At 36.0% G+C, this 25,774-nt stretch overlaps 1 protein-coding gene across 8 annotated transcripts in view; it reads left to right on the forward strand.

The window, feature by feature from the left end:
* NETO2 (neuropilin and tolloid like 2) overlaps nt 1-25,774 on the forward strand; it is a 105,550-nt gene that overhangs the window by 10,731 nt on the left and 69,045 nt on the right. For 7 of the 8 annotated variants that reach the window (XR_014058998.1, XR_014058997.1, XR_014058994.1 and 4 more), the window contains exons 2-6: nt 45-101; nt 2,990-3,130; nt 3,772-4,020; nt 9,360-9,404; nt 9,489-9,616. Coding sequence is in view for 2 of the 8 variants with exons in the window: in XM_081507948.1 (XP_081364074.1) it covers nt 45-101; nt 2,990-3,130; nt 3,772-4,020; nt 9,360-9,404; nt 9,489-9,616 (620 nt within the window). In the remaining 6 variants the exon portion in view is untranslated. The remainder of the gene's footprint in view (nt 1-44; nt 102-2,989; nt 3,131-3,771; nt 4,021-9,359; nt 9,405-9,488; nt 9,617-25,774) is intronic. The other variant, XM_081507950.1, reaches the window with a different exon arrangement.

Below are 25,774 nucleotides of genomic sequence, written 5' to 3' on the forward strand. Positions count from 1 at the left end.
AATGTAGATTCAACTTTTTAACTTATCTTCTCTTATTTCTCTAGTGTTGTTAGTAACAATACTTGTAGTGGAAGGAATTGCTGTGGCCCAAAAGACCCAAGGTAAAGAATTTACGATGCTAATTTACTACATGTTCAGAGCAGTAGGATGGCTTTTTGGAAGGATTACAACTTTTGAGTACTATTTCCATAATCCCTCTGGGGTGTTTCAATTACCTAAGGCTTTCTGTCAATCTATCAGCTTTAATTCAGCCAGGTTCAGCTACAGTTAACTAGAGTAAATTGTTAACATAAAGTCTTACAATGATAAATTTTAAAAATTGGTGTAACTAGTGACTCCTAGAACGCTATGGATTATGTCCAAAAATTAAATCAGATTCATGCTTTATCACCAAGCAAAAATAAAAATCCCTTTTTCCAGTGTAGACAAATGAAACATTTCCATCAATATCTTATTCAAACCCCTGAGGACATGTTCCAGTTATTCTTGTTTATGAAAGAGTATTAGCTAGTATGATTTTTGAGCCAGATTTTTATTTCAGAGTTTAGTACATTTCCTAAATAACCAGACTTATTTTTATTTTCATCAAAGTTATACATACACCTGACAAAAATTAAAGCATTCTAAAAAGTTAATTAGGAAAAATAAGTCTACCAGCCTCCCAAACCCCACTTCTCCATGGTAGTCTACCAGCCTACCAAACTACTCTTTTAGCTGATTCTTGTGGAATTTTCCTGCATATTTCTGAATAACAAAGTATATGGTTATTCTCAGTTATTTCAGTTTGAAGTAGTAGATAATAATTTTCCCACCATGGAAGATAAGAATTTAGCTCTTTCTTACACCTATTCTTCACCCCCAACTACATATAAATGTTCTTTTTAACTTTGCACCTGCAGTACCCGTGTCAGGATTTTTACAATTCTGGTTACATCTGTTCAAGTCAGCACTGGGCTTTTTCAATATGAAAATTTTATATTTGGTTGTAGGAAGGTTTTCTTTCCCTTTTTTCTTGTTTAATTTTTAAAATTCCCTTTTCTCCATTTTCTCTCCTGTCTTTAAGGAATTCGTATTATTTGGTTACTTTTTTAAAAAAAATCTTTTCTATTTTTCCATTTCTCATTTAACTGTTTTCTTCTCAGTAGTCTTCATTGAGACTTCTAAACCAAGAATTGGAAAACTTTTTTCTATAAAGGGCCAGAGAGTAATTGTTTAAGGCTTTGCAAGCCATTATAGTCACAGGAGCACCTACTCAGCTCTGCAGCTGCAGGGTAAAAGCATGAATAGGCATTCCACTGAACTTGATTTCACAGTAACAGGCAACAGACCAGATTTGGTCCAAGGCTATAGTTTATGGAAAGTGAAAAGTGTTAGTCACTCAGTGGTGTCTGACCCTTTGCGACCCCATGGACTGTATGTAGTCCATCATGAAATTCTCCAGGCAAGAATACTGGAATGGGTAGCCATTCCCTTCTCCAGAGAATCTGCCCGACCCAGGGATCAAACCTGGGTTTCCTGCATTGCAGGCAGATTCTTTACAGTCTGAGCCACTTCTGCTCTAAACTTTTTTATTTTTTAATTCTATTTTTAGAAACTTTCTTTTGTTTTCTAAATAATCTCTTTTTCAGAGTATGCTGTGTTCTTATGTTATAGATATACATTTGACCCTTGAACAATGCAGAGGCTAGGGTTAGAGTTTTAGGGTTAGTCATAAACCTGCCTGTAACTGCTGACGGTCCTCCGTATTTGAGGTTCTGCATCCTCACATTCAGCCAACCACAGATGAGCACTATACAATTATACTGCATCCACGTGGTTCAAACGTGTGTTGCTCAAAGGCCAGCTACTCTCTTGTTCTCTGAAAAGATTAAATGGTAGTTTGTTTAGTGCTTTTTTAAAAAGTATTCTATAATCTTTGCTTCTTCAGAGTTGCTTTTTTATTTGTTTTTAATCTGTTTTTCATATTGGAGACTTTCCTCACGTTTGATGCTCCTTGAGTGTCTCTCATAGTTATGAGAGGAGCACGCAGATCTGCTTGTTAGCCATCTGCAAGTGTAGACAGGGCTTCTTTACTGCTGCTTTGCCTGGTGAATGATTGAATCCACCTATGAGTCTTTTTCTTTGGACTCATTAGTTTCCCTAGAAAAGGTTAAGATTCTATTTCTTGCTCAGAGGCTCTATATCTGACCAAGAGGCCTCTGGGGAGTTGAGTGGGGGAGGAGAAGGGGAGTGTGGTTCAGCATGTTAGCATTCACCTCATCTCCCTGTTTTCATGTTGGTATTTTGACCCTCTGCTGTGCCTGATCCCTGGTCCAGCAACACTGTTTACTTTCTCCAAAGAAATAGTATTATTTTCTGATGTGGTGATAGAGCAGCATGTACCTGGATTTGTGGATTGGGAGAGGGTATTAGGAGTCAAACTGATTGCAGAGACTTTTAACCAAGCTTCATGTTTTTAAAAAAACCCAACTTCACCACTTCCACCCTCACTTCTAGAGATAACCTACTACTGCCAGTAGTTATTATTGCATCTACCTGTTTGTACTTACGGGATTTTGCCCTTAAAAAAATTATTGACTGTTGTTTAAGTGGACTTTGAAGAAGGAGCAGAGCTAAATGCATGTGTTCAATCTACAACCTTTAACTAAAATAAAATCCCTTTGCAATCTTTGAATATTATTTCACTTTGAGTTAAACTAAATATGGAGGTACCATACCTCAGATAAATTGGAATTCTTTTATTTTTGTGTCAGAATTGAATTTTATAGAGTTTTACTAATTTATCAGATTCTCCCACATTTTATTTCCTTGTTCTTTTACATGGCAGACTTGTCCTCTAGAGCAAATGCTTCTGCTGTATTCAATCTGTTATGCTAAATTTGACAATAGTTCTTAAAAATTGTATGTGCGTGTGTGTGTGTGTAACTCAATGGGCAGTTTGGGGAAGTTGTAGGGGAAACTGTAACTAATGTTTTAAATTTTTCTTAAGATGGACAAAATATTGGAATGAAGCATGTTCCTGCAACCCAATGTGGCATTTGGGTTCGAACCAGCAATGGAGGTCATTTTGCTTCACCAAATTATCCTGACTCATATCCACCAAACAAGGAATGTATCTACATTTTGGAAGGTATTTGACCAATTTCTGTCTTTCATTGGATGAATGTTAACTTTTTTTGTAAAACTAAATAATTGGTTAAATGCTCTGGTTTAAAAAAACCAGTTTGAACAAAATTTAAATATGTATTTTAATTAAATCCTAGTCATTATAAATATTTCTTAATACTGCCAACATTAACAAAATAATGGTTGAAGTTTTATAAGAATTTTTATCTCCTAAAATATATTTAACTAGATGCATCAGTATATATGAGAAACTTCTCTGATAAGAAACTTAAACTTACTGACATCTCTTATTAGGCTTTATGCAAATTTATGTCCATAGTTACATTATATGTTTCTTTCATTTCTTCTGTTTTTCTGTTCCATCATGAATTAAGCATTAGCTTCTCAACTCTTAATTTTGAGCATTCCGCTACATTTAACTAATTTAATATATATAGCATATGCCAAAGATTACTATAATTCTACAGAATAACATTATTATTAACATACAATATAACATTTATTATGAATTTTATATATAATAACTCTCAGTATCATCCTCATCTATAAAACAGTAATAGAGCAGTTGTGCTTTTCTCACTGTGTCAGGACATTTTTACTTTTTCTTGTTCACGTTGCCCTGATTTACTTACTCTTTTTTTCTAGCTGCTCCACGTCAAAGAATAGAGTTGACCTTTGATGAACATTATTATATAGAACCATCATTTGAATGTCGGTTTGATCACTTGGAAATTCGAGATGGGCCATTTGGTTTCTCTCCACTTATAGATCGTTACTGTGGTGTGAAAAGCCCTCCATTAATTAGATCAACAGGGAGATTCATGTGGATTAAGTTCAGTTCTGATGAAGAACTTGAAGGACTGGGATTTCGAGCAAAATATTCATTTATCCCAGGTAAATAAGTTATTGTTTTAGTAGCAAGGTCTCACTCTGGTTTTAGAATCTTAAGACTAGAAAACAGAAAATCCAGTCAAGTTTATCAAATAAAGGTTTTAAAGAAATTACCAAGGTCAAAGGGAAATCAGCCCATGAATAAATATTTAATAAAAATTAGAAATAGAGCTGTATCACATGAATTTTGAGGCATATCATATATGGTATTACATTATTTCTTAGATTTCTTGTTTTATAGCATATATCAAAGCCAAAGACATCACAATAAATACATTTTAAAAGTAATTCAACAAATTTTCTTTTCATGATCTCTACCAAAAATTATTTTGGCAGGTTTTTTTCCTTTGGAATGGTTGAATTAAACACTCATTTGAATAAACAATCCCTAGAAATACTGAACAGTAGAAAGAATAGTGCTCTGTACTTAGAGGCAAAAGATCTGGGTTTGAATCCTTTCTGTGTCACCTACTAGCTATAAAATTTAGTATTAAGCATGGACTTGGCCTGAGCGTTGCTGTTGATAAGACAAGAATATCTTCGTGAAGCTGCCATGAGTAATTACCAGAAACTTGGCAGCTGAAAACAATGGTAATTTATTCTCTCAGAGTTCTGGAGGCCAGCATCCAGCAGGGTCACTTCCCTCTAGGAACTCTAGGGGAGAATCCTTTCCTAGCCTCTTCTTACTCTGGTGGCTGCCCCAGCATTCCTGCACTTGTGGCCTCATCACTCTAATCTCTGTCTGCCTCTTCACCTCCCCCCTGATCTTCTCAGAATGCTTAGCTTAATCACATCCTTTGCCTTAGAATGTAATACTCACTCTTTTTAAGCCTTATAAGGTAATAAGGTAACCTTTTAACCTTGTAAGGTAATGGTCATAGGCTGTGACAGTTGTGATGTGGACATGTGTTTGGGTGGTGGGAGAGGGTCTCCGAGACATTCAGTGCACTCTACCTGTCTTACCTACCACAGTTATGTGGAAACACTTTGTAGTCCTCAGAGCCTGTCCACCGTAAAAGTAAGCATATCCCTAATGTAGAAGCCCAAAGATACACTAGTTATTACTCCTGTCTTCAAAGAACTCACCGACTTAACAAGATGAAAAAGTAACTTAATGTAAGAATAGTATAATCTTTTTATTTGTTTTCATGCAAGAAATTCACTAACTTAAAAACATTTTTAATTAAAACAGCCAAATGAAAATATCATAACCTTATCGCCCTATAAATTAAAAACCAGTGTAAACAATATGGTATGTATCGCTTTAGATGTTTTTATCTTTTATTTTATATAACAGAGATCATGCTATTCTTTCAAATGTGTTACCAGTCTTTTTTTTTTTTTTTTACTGAACAATATATTCAGCTTTTTTTCCCTGTTAGTTTTAAGTGTCACTTCAGTATTTAAGTTCTGAATGTCAAAATGATAACATTTCCAGAAAGTAAAATTTGTACTTTCTTTGTTTTAGAAATTTTAGACTTACAGCAAACTGAGTAGAAAGTACAGAGTTACGGTATACCTTCTAACCACCCCCGTACACACAGCTACCATTAAAACCTAAGATGAACATCCAGCACCCAGGGTACATTTGTTACAACTCATGAACCTGCAGTGACACAACATCATCCCTAAAGCCTGCAGTTTACATTAGGGTTCATTCTTGATGTCATACATTCTGTGAGTTTGGGTAAATGTAGTGATGTAATGACGTATCTACCAATACAGTATCATATGGAGTATTCCAGCTGCCCTAAAAATCCTGTGTGCTCCACGTATTCATCCCTCTCACTCCAACCCTGGCAACCAGTAATCTTTTTACTGTCTCCATAGTTTTGCCCTTTCCAGAGTGTCATGCAGTTGGTATCCTACAGTATGTAGCCTTTTCAGATTGGCTTCTTTCACTTAGTAATATTTGTTTAAGATTCCTCCATACTTCATGGCTCGGTAGCTTTTCTTTTTTTAGTGCTGAATAATATTTCATTATATGAATGTGCCAGTTTGTTCATTGTGTGAATGTACCACAGTTTGTATATTTTGTAGAAGGATATTTTGGCTGCTTCAACCACAGATAAACCTGCTATAGACATCCATATGCAGCCATTTGTGTGGACAAGTTTTTAACTCATTTGCCTAAGTACCGTGGAGTGTAATTGCTGTGTCATATTAAAATTTGTCTTAAATTTTGCCTTAAATGGAGAGTGGTAATGTTTGCACAGCATTGTGAATATACATAATGCCACTGAACTGTACACTTAAAAATGGAAGGGTAAATATTATATTTTACTACAATAAAAATAAATTTTAAAATTACAAACAGGTGTCTAAAAAATTAATTTGAAAATTCAGATATATATATAAACTTGTCAGAATGAAAAAGTTGCTAGTCTAAAATATCTTAGATGGAGAAGGAAATGGCAACCCACTCCAGTATTCTTGCCTGGAGAATCCTACAGACGGAGGAGCCTGGTAGGCTACAGTCCATGGGGCCGCAAAGAGTCAGACACGACTGAGCAAAAAAAATAAAAATAAAATAAAATATCTTAGAATCTTTAATTAGCCTGTTTAAACCTATTTTAATTGACAGTTTTTTATATGTAACTGATTGCTTGCTGCTGCTAAGTCGCTTCAGTCGTGTCCGACTCTGTGCGACCCCATAGATGGCAGCCCACCAGGCTCCGCCATCCGCCGTCCCTGGGATTCTCCAGGCAAGAATACTGGAGTGGGTTGCCATTTCCTTCTCCAGTGCATGAAAGGGAAAAGTGAAAGTGAAGTCGCTCAGTCGTGTCCGACTCTTAGCGACCCCATGGACTGTAGCCTACCAGGCTCCTCCGTCCATGGGATTTTCCAGGCAAGAGTACTGGAGTGGGGTGCCATTAGTTCTTGTTAATTTCTTTTTTTTTTTTTTTGCCATGCTGCATGGCATGCGAAATCTTCCTGACCAGGGATTAAACCCATGCCCTCTGCAATGGAAGCACGGAATCTTAACCATTGACTTTCAGCATGATTATCAAAGTACATTTTGAAAAAAGTAGGAAAAATTTTAGCTTAATTTAGAATACATCACAGAGACTATTCTTTTTTAACTTAACTAAACCCAACCTCCCTAAATAAAAGAAAGTAACAACACTTCACCAATTTTGCAGAGATGTGTTGGAAGAGAAATCTAAATCTTAACCAGCATTAGAGTAAAAAAATCATAGCAACTATCTGGCAAGTGAATCAGAACTTCATGTGTAGGCAAGAATTCTAGGGATATTGTCATTATTGCACTAAAATTTTCAGAGTTATTCCAGTACTTCCAGGAAGTAGGAACCCATTACGAGGCTGTGCCTCAACAAATATCACCAGTAGCTCAGAGAATTTCATGTATTTAAAAGATACTAGTTTCTCATCATTAGTAGGTTTCATCCACATTTACAAATCCCTGGACAAAATTTATTTTATAAATATGGCTTAAATAACTAGACAGCCATGATTTAGCTATTTATGAATTGCCTATTTATTTTGACCTTTTTTCTTTAGTAGTAAGATTGTGGCATCCTCACACGTTATAAAAGTAACATGATAGAAAAAGAAAAATTGTCTAGAGAATTAGAATCTAGTCCTGATTTTGCCATTATATTATGTAAAACAGTCATCATCTCTCTCTGATTCAGTTTCCTCATCTATAAAATAGAATATTACATGATCTTGATGTTATTGTTATTAGCATAATATTAAACATAAGGTATGTAGAAACTCTGAAGTACTATAAAATGCAGATGTAAGGTAATTAGTGTAGAAATCTTAAACATTTTATTTTTATTTTAATGTGTCTATATTTTAACCATAAACCACATGAAGTTGCTCTCATGATACATATAATAGAAGAAAAAGAGCTACTTTTCTTCCAAGAATCTTTACATATAAAATTGCCTGACTTTGTTTTTTAATATTTTTAATATTTTCAAATGATTAAGATACCTTTTTTCTTTCAGGTAGTCTAAACATTTGCAAAACCTGACTCTATGTAAGACTTTTTTATCTAATGTATTTTTGGCACTGAAATATCAATTCAGTTAATTGATTTAGTTCTTAAAAATCAAATACCTGGCCAGTTTAATTAAATCAGTTATTTTAATATAAACTATTGGTTGTCAACTCTCTGTGAACTATTTCACAGGGCAGAATATCCTATATATCACTTAGTCATCTTTCTTTTTACTGCCATTGTGAAAATACAGCTCATTAAGCTTGTACAGTGGGCTTCCCAGGTGGCTCAGTGGTTAAGAATCCACCTGCCAATGCAAGAGACGCAAGAGACACAGGTTCGATCCCTAGGTCAGGAAGATCCCCTGGAGTAGGAAATTGCAAACCACTCCAGTATTCTTGCCAGGCAAGACAGGGGAACCTGGTGGGCTACAGCCTGTAGCTTAGTCACTCAGTCGTGTCAACTCTGTGACCCTATGGACTGTAGCCCACCAGGCTCCTCTGTCCATGGGGATTTTCCAGGCAAGAATACTGGGTTGGGCTGCCATGCCCTCCTACAGGGGATCTTCCCAAACCAGGGACTGAACCTAGGTCTTCTGCACTGCAGGCTGATTCTTTACCATCTGAGCCAGGGAAGCCCAAGAATACTGCAGTGGGTATCAGGCCTACCTGATTCCCTGAGTTACCAGGGAAGCCTGGGCTACAGCCTATGGAGTCACAAAGAGTTGGACATAACTGAGCACATGCACACACAGCTATTACTGTGGTGAGGGGGAGTAAATTATGTGTAACATAAAATTCACTATTTTAACCCTGTTAAATGTACATGTCAGTGGCATTGAGTACGTATATAGTGCTGTGCAACCATAGCCACTGTCCATTTCCAAAACTGTTAACTCCCATTCCCCTATCCCTACAACCCTGTGAAAACAATCTCTCTTAATTTGACTAATCTAGGGACCTCAGTAAATGGAATCTTACACTGTCCTTAACTGTCTGGCTTATTTTACTTAGCATAATGTTTCAAGACTCATCCATGTTATATAGCATGTGTCAGAATTTCATTCCTTTTTAAGACTGGATAATATTTCATTGTAGTCTGTATCTTACTACTAGCTATTGCAGTTGAGAAAGAGTTGTGAGTTTTCAGGTAGCAAAAATAAGTTATTAATTCACAATGTGATCAAAAATTTAAGCATTATCGTTTTTAAAAACATCAATCCTATAAGTGAGCAGTGCTTTGTAGTCTACACCAATGAAAGCTTTCTCTTGCTTTGTTATTAAATGCAGCATTAGATATAACATAAGACATTAAGCCTTAAATTAACTCTAAAATATCTCAGTGCCAATCACTTTCTTCTTCTTTGTTACAGATCCAGACTTTACTTACCTAGGAGGTATTTTAAATCCCATCCCAGGTTTAGTATATTACCTCTTTTTTTCTCATGGCATCTTTGATTAGTCTTATTTTCCTTTGAATATCATTCATCTGTTCTTTCTAGATTGCCAGTTTGAGCTATCAGGAGCTGATGGAATAGTGCGTTCTAGTCAGGTGGAACAAGAGGAAAAAACAAAACCCGGCCAAGCAGTTGATTGCATATGGACGATTAAAGCTACTCCAAAAGCTAAGGTAGTATTAAGTATGCAGTCACTTCTGAAAATAACATAATAAGATGTGATTTGTACAATGTGTTATTTGGTTCATGCAGATGCTTACTGGTTAGTTAAACTGATGTTGCAACTTTTTTAAAATTTTATTTCAGTCACATTATTGAACACCTAACATCAGCATTGTTGTTGTTAAATAAATTAACAATATAAACTTTAGGAATATTACACATACATTAATATTCTTAAGATTCTTAAAATCTGTGTATTCCTAACCAGACAGTACAGGTATTGATCAGTGTGATCATAGATTCATAAACATCTTTGTGAGGAGGTAAAACAGACCATAAGAGGTAGAAGTGTCTTGTCAGAGGTCTCAGTGTTGGTTATAACAGTGTCAAAACCAAAACACAAATACATTGTCTTAGTTCTGTGTTCTTATCATGCTGTCCTCTGCTAATCATGTAGAATTTTTATTGGAAAGTACCACAGGGAAGGATGCTTTTACATAACTGACAGATTGAGACTGGTTCCTAACTACTACTGCTTTTTGCTTTTAATTTGTACTTCTGGGAATAGTAACAGTTAAAATTGTATTTATTGTATATATACGTATGTAAAAAGAGGAAAAAGAAGAGTGAGGGTGCGAGAACAAACCTTTAAAGAATTAACAAAAATCAAATTTAAAGTTGCTGGTAATGTAATGGATTAAATAACCTGAAAACCTACCTGTTACAAAACACCTAGAAACATTAAATAATATATAATAGACATCATTTTTAAAGCATAGATAAGCCCCCCCACCAAAGAAGATAATTCTTATGAACTAGAAGTGCAAGAACTATAAACGAGAGCAATAAGCTGAAAACTGCAATTGATGGTACATATGCCCCTTGCTGATTTCAGTAACCTGTGACTACTCAGGTAGACATGCCAGGAGCATGATATTACCCACACTGAGACAAATAAAAGGCCTAGGGTTCATGTGGCCTTTGCGAGGTTCATCACATAAAGCTGGAACCCACAAAGGGAGATGATTGCCATGAAATGGTAAAAAAAACTCTTCCATGAGCAAAGGTTGTAAGAAAAGGAGCTTATCTTTCTGGGCTCAGTCTCAGGATGGGGGTGAGGCTGAGGTCTCCCCTAACAGTTGATACCTAGAAACCTATCTTTATTAGTTTGGGGTGTAAATTTATGTTCCATGCTCAGCCCAGGAATCACTTAGCCCCAAAATGAACAAAATGGTCCTGGGCTTATTACACCTTTTGACGCATCTGGCACAGATAAATACAAATAGCCATGTAGGCTACAAGATTGCCATAGATAAAACAATAGACCCCAAAATTAGACAGCGTATAGGTGAACAACCCACTGCAAGTTGAGTTAGCAGGCATAGCAGCAGGAAGTTTCTTAGATCCCCAAGATCTGAAGTGTTTTAAATATCCAACAAGTAGTTATCAAAATATGAGAAAGAAAAATAATAAGTAAACTTTAAAAATAACCAAATAGATCTTCCTCAAGTAAAAAGTATAGTACTGAGAGGTAGATTTGAGAAAATTACCCAGAAAGTAGCTTGAGGATGGGAGACAGTGGCAATTTATTAAGAAAATTGCAAGAAATAACAAAAGGCATTGACATACAGTGATTCTAAAAGCAAGGAAAAAAATCTTAATTGACCGTGAGTTACAATCAGCATCACAGACAACAGGAACATCTCCAAAACCACTAGAGTGAAGAGATTGCCTAGAAAAAGTAACAAAGGAATTACCAATAGCAAAATAGAAACCAGAAAGCAATAGAATAACGTCTTCAAAGTGCTAAGGGAAAAAATTAACCAGTAATCTAAAATTCGAACATTCCATGTCCAACTAAACTGTCATTCAAGAATGAGGGCAAAATTATCTGGGGGCAAAAACAATAATCAAACCAAGTGCTACAGTTAAAATCCAAATGTATCTGTTTTAGGTTAACCACAGAAAATTTTGAAAATACAAAAACAGCAGAGAAATAGATACTAAAAGAGCTAGTATAACTATTAAAATTGAAATCAAGGTGGTCACTAATTCATAAGGAAGATATATTTTAAATTTTATGTATTAATATAGCCTCAAAATATACAAAACATGAATTGACGGTTGTCAAGGGAAAATTGTGACAAATCCACAGTTATAATGTGTAATTTTTTTAACCTCTCAATAATTTAATCAAGCATGCAAAAAGAAAAAAAATGTCAAGGCTTAGGTTTAAACAACACAGTGTGCCTAATGGAACATGGTATTCTAACTCCCAACATTGAGAGATTTTGCATTCTCTACAGGCATGCATGAAACATTTATGGAAACTGATCCATACACTGGATGGAGAAAGGAAGTCTGACATACACACCAGTGCTTGGTATCATACAGAGCATTCTCTAACAAAAGTACAATTAAATTAGCAACCAGAAACCAAAAGATAACTTTAAAACCCCATATGGTACTAGTAAAGTTGGATAGTTGCTTGTAGATCAGTGAAGTTAGAACACATCTTCATACCATACATACACAAAAATAAACTCAAAATGGCTTAGAGACTGAAAACAAACTTTGAAACTCCTAGAAGAGAACATAGGCAAGCATTCTCTGACATAAATTGTACCAATGTTTTCCTAGGTAAGTCTCCCAAGGCAATATAATTAAAATAAGCAAATGGGACCTAATCAGACTTACAAGCTTTTGCACAGCCAAGGAAACCATAAGCAAAATGAAAAGACAAGCTACAGAATGAGAGAAAATATTTGCAAATAATGCACTGACAACGGCTTAATTTCCAAAATATTCAAACAGCTCATACAACGCAACAAAAAAACAACCCAAGCGAAAAATGGGCGGAAAACCTGTATAGACATTTCTCCAAAGAAAAAATATAGATGGCCTGTAGGCATGTGAAAAAGTGCTCAACATTGCTAATTACTAGAGAAATGCAAATAAAAACTACAGTGAGGGTAGCACCTCACACTGGTCAGAATGGCCATCATTAAAAAGTCTACAAATAACGTATACTAACGAGGGTGTGGAAAAAAGGGAACCCTCCTACACTGTTGGTGGGAATGTAAGTTGATGCAGCCACTATGGAAAACAGTACAGAGGTTCCTCAAAAAACTAAAAATAGAATTACCATGTGATCCAGCAGTCCCACTCCTGGGCATATATCCAGATAAAACTAGTGCATTCCTGTGTTCCTAGCAGCACTATTTACAGTAGCCAAGACATGGAAACAATGTAAATATCCATTGACAGTTGAAAGGATAAAGATGTGTTACCTGTATGCGATGGAATACTACTCAGCCATAAAAAAGAACAAAATAATGCCATTGGCAGCAACATGAATGGAACTAGCTATTATCATACTAAGTGAAGTAAATCAGAAAAAGAAAGACAAATACCATAGGATATACTTACATGTGGAATATAAAATAAGACACAAATGAACCTGCCTGCAAAACAGAAACAGACTTACAGACATGGAGAACAGACGTTTGATTGCCTAGGAGGAGGGACAGTGGGGAAGAGATGGAGTGGGAGTTTGGGGTTAACACATGCAAACTATAACGTATAGAATGGATAAACAACAAAGTCCTACTATATAGCACAAGGAACTATATTCAGTAGATATAGTTGAGTTAAACCATAATGGAAAACTATCTTTAAAATGTGTATATATACATATACACACATGCCTATATATGTGTATGACTGAATAATTTTGCTGTACAACAGAAATTAACACTGTAAGTCAACTAAACTGCAATTTTTTAACAAAAATATGTTTAGAAATAATAATATATCATCTAGTAATTGATACCTCACAGAAGAAGTCAGGATGAAAATTTGAACACATTTATAAAAAAAAAAATGTAGCAATAGTGAAAACACTACATATCGTAGCTTGTGGGATATCCTTAAATGTACTTTAGGGAACTTGTGATCATAAACACTAATTTTAGAAGAAGAAAAAGATTTAAACTTAATGAGCTAAAATTCAGCTAAAGAAGCTAAAAGAATGGCTGAAGAATCCAAAGGAAGGATAATAATAGAAGAGCAGAGATAAATGAACTTCAAAATTTACAAAAAGGAGGATTCAACAAAACCAAAAGCTGGCCTTTTGTTTAAAAAATAATAGCAACAAGCATACTTCTGGCAAGATTAATGTAGAAAAAAGACAATATTAGAAGTGGGAAAGGTCATTCACTCAACTACAGCTGAGATTAAAAAAAAACATTGTAAGACAAACTATGAAGAATACTTGCTGAACAACAACAAAAAAGAATAGCATTTCCTCAATAAGTTACAAAGGGAAAAAGAAAACCAGCAGGGGAACGTACAGATTAAAAATGTACAAGTCAAATGAGTTTGGAGTCAAACAAACTACAAAAGGCAAGGAACATTAAGAGACAGAAGTCTGAACACTAGAATTTGATACTAAGAAATTATTCATTTGTTCATTTAATAATACTATGAAGCTATTTTTTTAACATCTTTAACATTACATACGAAACTAATTACACATAAAATGATATCTCTAGAATTTGTCTCAGAACAATATGTGAGAGGCAGAAGTGAAAGTGTGAAGGGAGTGAATATGAAAGTTGCTTAGTCATATCCGACTCTGAAACTGCATGGATTATATAGTCCATGGAATTCTCCAGTGCATGGAATTCTCTGGGCCAGAATACTGGACTGGGTAGCCTTTCCCTTCTCCAAGAGATCTTCCCAACCCAGGGATCAAACCCAGGTCTCCCACATTGCAGGCAGATTCTTTACCAGCTGAGCCACAAGGAAAGCCCAAGTACTGGAGTGGGTAACCTATCCCTTCTCCAGGGGATCTTCCTGACCCTGGAATCAAACTGGAATCTCCTGTGTTGCAAGCGGATTCTTTACCAATTGAGCTATCAGGCAAGATAAAGCTAAAGTTAGGGAATGGGTAAAATGAGTTTATGATACTATTTTGTCTGCTTTTGTATATTTGAAATTTTCCATAATCGAAATACTTTAGATTGTTCTTTGCTAATACATTTGTGAACAATCTAAGTGAACAGTTTACTGAAATATATAATGTATGTGTATACATACATGTTTGCTGCTGCTGCTGCTAAGTCGCTTCAGTCGTGTCCGACTCTGTGCAACCCCATAGACGGCAGCCCACCAGGCTCTGCCGTCCCTGGGATTCTCCAGGCAAGAATACTGGAGTGGGTTGCCATTTCCTTCTCCAGTGCATGAAAGGGAAAAGTGAAAGTGAAGTTGCTCAGTCGTGTCCAACTCTTAGCAACCCCGTGGAGTGAAGCCTGCCAGGCTCCTCCGTCCATGGGATTTTCCAGGCAAAAGAGTACTGGAGTGGGGTGCCATTGCCTTCTCCGACATACATGTTTACGTATGTATAATTTATCAAAGTCAAAGAAATAGAAAACCTAAATAAACTCTTAACAAATTGACAAAATTGATTGTGTATTAGGTTGGTACAAAAGTAATTGTGGCTTTGCATTGTTGAACTTTGCCATTTGATATTGGAGCACATTCTTAAATAAATGTTGTATTATAATCATTTATTATGCATTTCTCACTTTATTTTTTTGCTAATGACTTCATTACTTGCTGTTTATATTTATTTTAGACTATAGAAATTATGTTAGACAAAAAACATTTTTGAGCAGTTTTCTTATTCGAGTTCAAAATAGGTCAAAAAGCAGCAGAGACAATTCCCAACATCAACAGTGCATCTGGCCCAGGAACTACTAATGAACGTACAGTGCAGTGGTAGTTCAGGAAGTTTTGCAAAGGAGTCAAGAGCCTTGAAGATGACTATGGTGGCCGGCCATCAGAAGTTGATAATGACCAGTTGAGAGCCATCATCAAAGCTGATCCTCTTAGAACTACACAAGAAGTTGCCCAAGAACTCAGCATCAACCATTCTCTGGTCATTTGGCATTTGAAGCAAATTAGAAAGGTAGAAAAGCTTGATAAGTTGATATCTCGTGAGCTAACCACAAATCAAAAGAATTGTTGTTTTCTCTTATTGTACTCAACAACAGCAAACCGTTTCTCAGTTGGATTGTATATGACAACCAGCAATGACCAGCTCAGTGATTGGACCAAGAAGAAGCTCCAAAGCACTTCCCAAAGTCAAACTTGCACCCAAAGTCATGGTCACTGTTTGGTGGTCTGCTGCCAGTCTGATCCACTACAGCTTTCTGAATCCTGGCAAAAGCAATCCATCTGAGAAGTATGCTCAGCGAGTCAATAAGATGCACCAAAAACTGCAATGCCTGCAGCTGGCCTTGGTCAACAGAATGGGTCAATTCTAATATATAGTGGAACTATATGTAATCTTGTTCTGTATTTTCCAAGTCTACTGTAAATGTGGTATCATACTTTCATAATGTAAAAACATAAATTTTTTTAAAAAATGAGCCTCGTTTTTCTCCGTAATATCTGACTCTGACTACGTGTGGCATAACCAGTGCTTCAGAAGTTGAATGAATTAGAAGTTTTGCCTCATCCAGCATATTCATCTGACCTCTAGCCAATGGACTGCCACTTTTTCAAGCATCTTGACAACTTTTTGCAGGGAAAACACTTCCATAACCAGCAGGATGCAGAAAATGCTTTCCACGAGTTTGTTGAATCCTGCAGCATGGATTTTTTATGCTACAGGAATAAACAAACTTATATCTTGTTGGCAAAAATGTGTAGATGGTAATGGTTCCTATTTTGACTAATAAAAATGTGTTTGAATCTACTTATAATGATTTAAAATTCACAATCCAAAAACGCAATTACTTTTGTACCAAGCTAATACTTAAAATATGGTAACAAAAAAAATGGCTAAATTAGATTTTACCAGATATTTAAGAAACATGTTATATAAACTGAAAACTGAAGAAAGAACTTTCCCCAGCCTGTTTTTATCAAAACTAAATAGATAGCATGAGAGAATTTTAAAACAGAGAATTATTTGTAAAATGAAGGAGAGAGAAAAAGACCCAAAAGACTAAGCAGCAACAAACTAAACCTAACAAGTATTTTTTACAAAACTTGACCAAAGATGGGCTTATCTTTGACATTTGTGGACAGCTTACTATGAGAAAATAGAAAATCAAATGATATGGTTTACCATATTGACACATTAAAGGAGATAAATCCACATATATCAATAGATGCAAAAAATCAATAAAACTTAAAATCTATTGATAAATGAAAGTCAGTAATTCCAACATAGAATATATCTTCAGCGTGATGAAAAATATCTTCTAAAATCCTAAAGCAAGCATCATAATTAATGGTGAAACCTTAAAATCATTTTTTCTTTAAGCTTATGTCTATTGCCAGTACTTTATTTGGTGCTGGTCAGTGCAACAAATTAATGCAGTGACAGATTTTATTTTCTTGTCCTCCAAAATCACTGTGGATGGTGACTGCAGCCATGAAATTAAAAGACGCTTGCTCCTTGGAAGGAAAGCTATGACAGACGTAAAAAAGCAGAGACACCACTCTGCCAACAAAGGTCCATATAGTCAAAGCTATGATTTTTCCAGTAGTCATGTACAGATGTGAGAGTTGAACCATAAAGAAGGCTGAGGATAAAGAATTGATGCTTTCAAATTATGGTGCTGGAGAAGACTTGAGAGTCCCTTGGACTGCAGGTAGATGAAACCAGCCAACCTTGAATATTCATTGGACAGACTGATGCTGAAGCTCCAATACTTTGGCCACCTGGTATGAAGAGCCAGCTCTTTGGAAAAGCTTCTGACACTGGGGAAGATTGAAGGCAAAAGGAGAAGGGGTGGCAGAGGGTGAGATGTGTCACAGACTCAGTGGACGTGAATTTGAGCAAACTCCGAGATAGTGAAGGACAGAGGAACCTGGTGTGCTCCTATAGGCCGTGGGATCACAAAGAGTCGGACATGACTTAGCGACTGAACAACAGTGTGACAAAATGAGAGAAAAAAAGTTCATCAATTATAAAAATAAATTGCTTTCCAAAAGTAATTTGAAAGTAAAACACAAAATCATAAAGTACCAGGAAGTAATTTTCAAATTATATTGAAATACGGAAAAGAAGACCTACAGAAATGGGGAAAATCAGAGAGACATATACCGTTTTCATGTATGAGAAGATGGAAATGTTTATTCCCAAATTAATCTATCAATTTAAAATTACAATCCATATCCCCATAGGGCTTTCTGGGGAACTTGGCAAGCTAATTCTGAAACTTACATAAAGAAGAAAGGGTCCAGAAAACCATGACAGTTTTGAATAAAAACAAAGTGAGAGTACTTATCCTTTGAGATAATATTGTGGTGGTTGGACGGAATGCATTTATCACTGGGGTATGCAAACTGATAAAACTGAATAAAGTATCAAAACATAGGACCTCATATGTATGGAAGCTTAGTATATAATATTATAGCATGCTAGATCAAAAGGAAACACTAATTGATATTACGACAATTGACTATTGATGTGAGATAACCTGTCTTGCACTTGGCATAAATGTTAAAACTGAAACTTCTAGAAGAAAATATAGGAGTTTAGTTCTGTAAGCTTTGGTTAGGAAGCAGTTTATTAAAAACAGAGAAGACACAAAGTACAAACCATAAAGGTAAAATTTATCAATTTTACTCCCTTAAAATAAGTGACATCTAGAACCAGCCAAGATATTGTAATCCTACTGTAGCTTATTGCTCTTATTATAACTGAAAACTAGATAGAATACAGAAAGCAATTGCATAAGGATTCTGAAAAGTAACCATTAGAAGGTGGGTTGGGAGGGAAGTATTCAAAACTTGAATACTAACCCCAAAAGGGGATGAGAGTCAGTAGTTTTTTGTGGTTTTTTCCTTTCTCTTTGTAGAACTGATAGCAGGTATAGACACAGAAAGTTCACTAGCCAGAACACTAAGAGAGGGGCCCCTACAAACTGTATGGGGCTTCCCTGGTTGATTTTTTTTCCCCTTACTAACTCTGCCCATGGTTAGCACCAGTTACAGCAGCTATAGTAACAACTAAAACCCCAAAAGAAACCCCATGTCCTAACTGGTGGAATTTAGGGGAAGATACGGTGATGTCCAGAGACTATGGAGGAGATTCCCATTGTTTTTGTTTTTGTTTTTTTTGCTTTGTTCTTAGTCACTCAGAACTCAGAGCAAATCAGGAGACTAAAAACTGAGGAAAATTACTGGGAAGAGGGAACCAGGTTATCTAGAGAATGACAAGGAAGCCTTGGAGAGCAGGGAGATAGAGAAAGGAAGGCACTAGTTCTGGTTTAGCCTTGAGTTACATATGCATAGAACAGGCCCACAGAAGCATGGCAAAGATATTGAGGACCACAGTACATTATACACACTGCCCAAGTGCCTGAGTAGGGTATGCTTTGGGCAAGTCTGCATGGCATAGCAAGGGTCTTGACAATTGAACCAGCACATGGAACTAACACCCAGACAAAGAGGCAGTACATGCAACCTGAAACCGCACTGAGTAGGTGTCCTGATAAACAACAGAACTCAACATTTTTCACAGATTTTTAAGGACCCAGAGTCTCAATATTATATTCAAAATGTCCAGGATACAATTTTTAAATTACAATATAAAGAACCAGGGAAATGTGATTATTTCTGAAAGGGGAATACAGGTGATCCCAACCTTAACAATAGTGAGATGACAATTATCAAAGATTTTAAATCAAGAATGTAACCATGTTCCATGAGATAAAGGTAAACATTCCTGAAATGAGTGAAAAGATAGAACTTAGCAGAGAAATAGAAGCTATAAAAAAGAACCAAGTGAAAATTTTAGAGCTGAAGAAATACATCTTAAATTTTTAAAGTATTCAATGTGTGGGCCAATATAAGAATGAAGGAAAGGCAGTAAACTTCAAGAGGATTCAGTAGAAACTACCTAATCTGAAGAATTGAGAAAAAAAGATTGAAAATAAATTATACAAAAGCTTTAGGGACCTGTGGGGACAATTTCAAAAGATGTAAAATTCTGGTAACTTAAGTACCAGAAGATGGGGAAAAGATGTTACAGAAAAAACATTCAAAGAAATAATTGCAAAAAGTTTGGTGAAAGACATAAATTTACAGATTCAAGAAGCATAACAAACACTAAACAGGTTAAAAACAAACAAAATACAAAGCTTACTCAAATTACTTGAAACCAAAGGTTGAAAGCTTTGAGATCTGACAGAGAAAAATGATGCATTTTGTATAAGGGAACAACAATTTGAATGACTATGGATTTCTCTGCAGAAATTATCAAAGCCAAAGACTGTGTATCAAAACCTTTAAATGCTGAAATAACTGTAAAATTCAGAATTTTATATCCAGCAGAAATATCCTTTCAGAAATGAGGGCAAAGTAAGTATATGCCCCAACGAAGACAAAGAATTCATTGCCTGCAAACATGCTATAAAAGAATTGCTAAAGGAAGTTCTTTAGATAAAAGAGAAAGGCACTAGAATGAATCTTGAAATATCATGAATGAAAATGTACAGAAATGGTAAATATCTAGATAAATATAAACCATTTTACCAATGTCAGGAACAAAGAGAGGATATCATTATAGACCCTCCATTAAAACAGTGGACCTTTCTGTGCCCAAATCAAATGTCTCAAATGAAATGACAAATTCCTTAAAAGCCTCAAGCTGCCCAAACACATCTGAGAAGAAGTATGTAATCTGTATGACTATATATTTGTTAAATGAATTCATAGTTTAAAACCTTCTTACAAAGAAAGCTCCTAAGTGGATACACAGACAAATTATATCAAATATTTAAATAAGAAATAATGCTAATTCTTCTCAGTCTCTTCCAGGAAGTAAAAGAAGAGGAACACTTCTAAACTCATAAGATAAGCATCACTCTGAAACCACCAAAGACATTTATGGAAACTACTTATCAGTATTCCCCCTATGATGTTTTGCTTGATAATAGGAAATACATATATTTGGTGTTCATACCCATTTCTGGCACAGAGCTCACAAAATCCTTGGAATTTCCTGAATGATAAGAGCAATGAGAGCATCTTATGTTGTGATATTTAGTCACTTGTCCTCAGTTCCTGAAAATGTTTCAGAGCCTTTATAAACCTGAAGTAGGTGTGTTGTTATTAATAACAAGCCCCTTTCAACCACAAGTGAGTTTATGTTAACAAGGTGACTTCTGGAAATCCATTGAACATGGAGGCTCATTACCAGGGTAGCCGGTAATCTAGTAAGTAAACTGATGTTCTAAGTCCTGTAAGCCACTTTATTAAATTAAATAAAACTTTTAAACTATTAAACACTCTATTAAACTAAATTAAAGGAATCCAAAAATTAATGCTTTTGAGCTGTGTTGTTGGAGAAGACTCTTGAGAGTCCCTTGGACTGCAAGGAGATCAAACCAGTCAATCCTAGAGAAAGTCAGTCTTGAATATTCTTATTAGAAGGGCTTATGCTGAAGCTGAAGCTTCCATACTCTGGCCACCTGATGCAAAGAGCCAATTCATAAGAAAAGACCCTGATGCTGGGAAAGATTGAAGGCAGGAAGAGAAGAGGACGACAGAGGACAAGATGGTTGGATGGCATCACTGACTCAATGGATGAGAGTTTGAGCAAGCTCCAGGAGATGGTGAAGGACAGGGAAGCCTGGCATGCTGCAGTCCATGGGGTCACAAAGAGTCAGACACAGCTGAGCAACTGAACACCAAGAATGAGACCTTAGGAAACTCAGACTTGTAGTGAGTCAGAGTCACATGACAACCTGATCTTGTGTTTGGCCTCCGAAGTGGAAGCCATTCCCCTGAGAGTAAGCCCTCAACCTTTGGAATCTGATGCTGTCTCTGGCTAGCTGGAGTTATCACTGAATTGAATTGTAGGACCCCTAACTGATATTTGAGGTTTGCTGTTGTAGTGGGGGGATGCGGAGGGAAGAGTGACATGTTGGAATTGGTATGATAGTTGTTACTCCAGAAAATAGATAACAAAAATCCCTAACAAAGTATTGGCCAGTCTAAACCAGCAATATATTAAAAAGTATAATAAGTTGAAATAACCACAACCAAGCGTGGTTTATCCCAGGAATGCAAGGCTGATTCATATTTGAAAAATCAATATGATTCATTATGTAAAGAAAGAATGCTGCATGATTATGTCAGTTTGTTAAAAGAATCAACACCCATTCATGATGAAAATATCAGAAAATTAGAGTGGAACTTCTGTAACCTAATAAAGGATGCCTACCAAAATGTACAGCTGACACCATACTTAACGGTGAAAACCTGAATGCTTTTCCCCTCAAAATTAGCAACAAGATAACTGCCACTGAACACCATACCGGAAGTTGTAGACAGTGAAAAGTGGCAAAAAAAACTATTTTTCCAGATGACATAATTATCTATGTAAAAAATTAACATGAAATGTACCCTCATAAAACTCCTGGAATAAAGAAGTCAGTTTAGCAAGGTTGGATAAAAGGCCGATAGATAAATGTCAGTTGTATTTTTTTATATGTAGTTGATGCTTGAATAAGGTGAGTTTGAACTGCACTGATTCATTTGCACACAGATTTTTTTTAAGGGTAAATACCTACTACTATACTGTCAATGGTTGATTGAATCCACAAATGCAGAACTGAGGCTGTTGTGGGCTGACTGAAGTTATACATGGATTTTTGACTGCAGGGAGGGTCAGCACCTCTACGTCCTATGTCGATCAAGGGTCAGTTATACTATCTGATTCAATATGTGAAGAATGAGCAATTGGAGTTCAAAATTAAGATAGCAGCAATACCATTTAAAGTAGCCCTTCCCTCCCCCCACCCAAAAAAAGGAAACACAGCATCTATAAACTGCAGAACCCTGATAAAAAATCCAAAGACCTGACTAATGGAAATATGTACTGTGTTTTCATTCCAGTTCCAAAGGCAATCCCAAAGAATGTTCAAACTACCATACAGTTGTGCTCATTTCTCATGCTAGCAAGCTGATGCTCAAAATCCTTCAAGCTAGGCTTCAGCAGTACATGAACTGGAAACTTCCATATGTGCAAGCTGGATTTAGAAAAGGCAGAGGAACCAGAGATCAAATTGCCAACATCCATTGGATTCTAGAAAAAGTAAGGGAATTCTAACAAAACATATGCTTCACTGACTGCACTGAAGACTTTGTGTGAATCACAACAAACTGAAAAATTCTTCAAGAGATGGGAATACCAGACCCCCTTACCTGACTCCTGAGAAACCTGATTGCAGGACAAGAAGCAGCAGTAAGAACCAAATGTGGAACAACAGACGTTCCAAATTGGGAAAGGGGTACTTCAAGGCTGTATATTGTCACCCTATCTGTTTAACTTCTATGGAGAGTACATCATGCAAAATCCTGGACTGGATGTGTTATAAGATGAAATTAAGATTGCTGGGAGAATTAACAACCTCAGATATGCAGATGATACTACTGTAATGGTAGAAAGTGAAGAGGAATTAAAGAGCCTCTTGATGAGGGTGAGAGGAGAGTGAAAAAGCTGGTTTAAAACTCAACATTCAAAAAACTAAGGTTATGGCATCCGGTCCCATCACTTCATGGTAAATAGATGGGGAAAAAGTGGAAACAGTGACATTTTATTTTCTTAGACTCCAAAATCACTGTAGATGGTGACTGAAGCCACAAAATTAAGACACTTGCTCCTTGGAGGAAAAGTATGACAAACCTGAACAGCATATTAAAAAGCAGAGACATCACTTTGCTGACACAGGTCTGCATAGGCAAAGCTATGGTTTTTCCAGTAGTCATGTATGGATGTGAGAGTTGAACCATAAAGAAGGCTGAATGCTGAAGAATTGATGGTTTCAAACTGTGGTGCTGGAGAAGACTCTTGAGAGCCCCTTGAACAGCAAGGAGATCAAGTGAATCCTAAAGGAAATCATCCCTGAATATCTACTGGAAGGACTGATGCTGAAGCTTCAATATTTTTGCCACCTGATGTGAAGAGCTGACTCATTGGAAAAGACTAATGCTGGGAATGATTGAGGGAAGGAGGAGAATGGGGAGACAGAGGATAAGATGGTTGGATAATATCACTGACTCAATGGACATGAGTTTGAACAAACTTTGGGAGATAGGGAAGGACAGGAAAGTCTGGTCTGGGGGTTGCAGAGTCGAACACAACTTAGCAACTGAATAGCAACAGCAGTACTGTGTATACCTATTGATATGGACTCAGTAGTGTTAACATAAGTTCTTCTGAAGTAGATCTGTATAAACAAACACAGTTCAAATTAAAACCCCTGCTATGTTTTTGTAAATGTAGACAAACTGTTTCTAGAGTATAATGAAAACGTGAGGAATTACAAGAGCCAAAACAACTTTCAAAAAATACAAAGATGGAAAACTTACTACCTGATTTCAGGACTTCAGATCTTCAGTAACCAAGACAGTGTGGTACTGACAACAGACAAACACACAGATCAGTGGAACAGAATAGAACTCAGAAAAAGATTCATACAAATATGATGTATTTTTTTCTTTAAGAGATACAGTGTCAGTTCAATGGATAGTCTTGTCTTCAACAAATGGTGCTAGGAACAACCAGATACCCATATTGAAAAAAAAAAAAGAATTTTAACCTATACCTGTATTTATACTTTATACTAAAAATTAACCTAAACTGGATTATAAACACAAGTATAATACTGTAAAACTTTTAGAAGAACACACAGGTGAAAACTTTGGGTTAGGGAAAGAGTTCTTAGATAAGATACCAAACAAGAATCTATTTTAAAAAAAACCTATAAATTGAACTTCATTAAAATTAAAGCTTTTTCTTTTCACTGTTGAATGAAAAGCCACTAAGAGAAATCATTTGTTAATCACTTGTCCAAAGACTTCTTTAATCCAGAGTAGGAGATTTTGAACCAGGCACCAGAGAATATTTCGACATTTCAAAACTGCAGATTAAACCCACAATGGGACAGCTCTCTACCTCTATTAAAGTAACTAATATTTTAAAACAGACAATACCAGGTGCTGGGAACTATGTAGAGCAATTGGGAATGTAGTAACACTCCTGCTAGGAATATAGAATGATACAGCCATTTTGGAAAACAGCTTGATTTCCTATAAAGTTACCATGTGAGTCAGCAGTCTCCTGGCTGGGTACCCAGGAGAAAGAAAAACATGTTTACACACACAAAAAACTTGAATGTAAATGTTTACAGTAGCTTTATCCATAATAAACAAAAACTGGAAACAATCCAAATACTCTTCAGTTGTTAATAAACTGGTACATCTGTGTCGTGAGTGGAATCTATTCAGGAGTAATAAGATACAGTAGCATAGATGCAGTAGCATAGAAGAAGCTCACATGCATTGTGCTAACTGAAGGAATCCTGACTCAGAATATACTATGATTTTATTTATATGAAATTATAACATTTATGGGAAAGGTGGAACTACAGGACAGCAAAAGATTGGTTGCCAGGAATTAGGTTGAAGATGGATTTGCACTGCTGAGGAGCTGGAAAGGATTTGGCGGGGGGGGTGGAGGGTGAGGGAACTGTTCTTGATTATGGTGTCTGTCACTTGACCCTGTGCATTTGTCAGAGAATTTTATTTTATATTACTTGAGATGTGATTGAATGTCTTGATGTGACCAAGTATCAACAAGGGTTGAAGAATGGAGATGCTCTCAACTTGCTTTGGGAGAAGAAATTGCTGGAACCACTTTGGAAACCCATTGGGCATACCCTGGTAAAGCTGAAAATGGTCATGTCTTATGACACAGCAACCATGCTTCTAGATGTGTACCCAGATGCTCATCGTGTGAGGGCGTAATCAGAATGCAAGAATGTTTACAGCAATATTTAATATTTTAAAAAGTGGAAGCAAGCTAAATGTCCAAAAGGAAAATGAATAAGTAATGACTTATTTCTACAGTTGATACAAGCTTTTAAAATATACAAATAAAAATATACAAAAATACTGTATATTTTTATAGATACATAAATTTAAAAGTCTAAAAATGTGCATAGTAATTATAAAAATCATACTCAAAACAGGGAATGTGGAAAAGATAGTGGGAACATAGATGGCTTTAGTTGTATGGTTGACCCTTGAACGACATAGAGGCTAGGGTCACTGACCACTCGCAGCTGAAATTCTGAGTG

The sequence above is a fragment of the Giraffa tippelskirchi genome, chromosome 7 (genome assembly GCF_054371585.1).
Source record: "Giraffa tippelskirchi isolate mGirTip1 chromosome 7, T2T-mGirTip1v1.2.pri, whole genome shotgun sequence".
Lineage (NCBI taxonomy): Eukaryota > Metazoa > Chordata > Mammalia > Artiodactyla > Giraffidae > Giraffa > Giraffa tippelskirchi.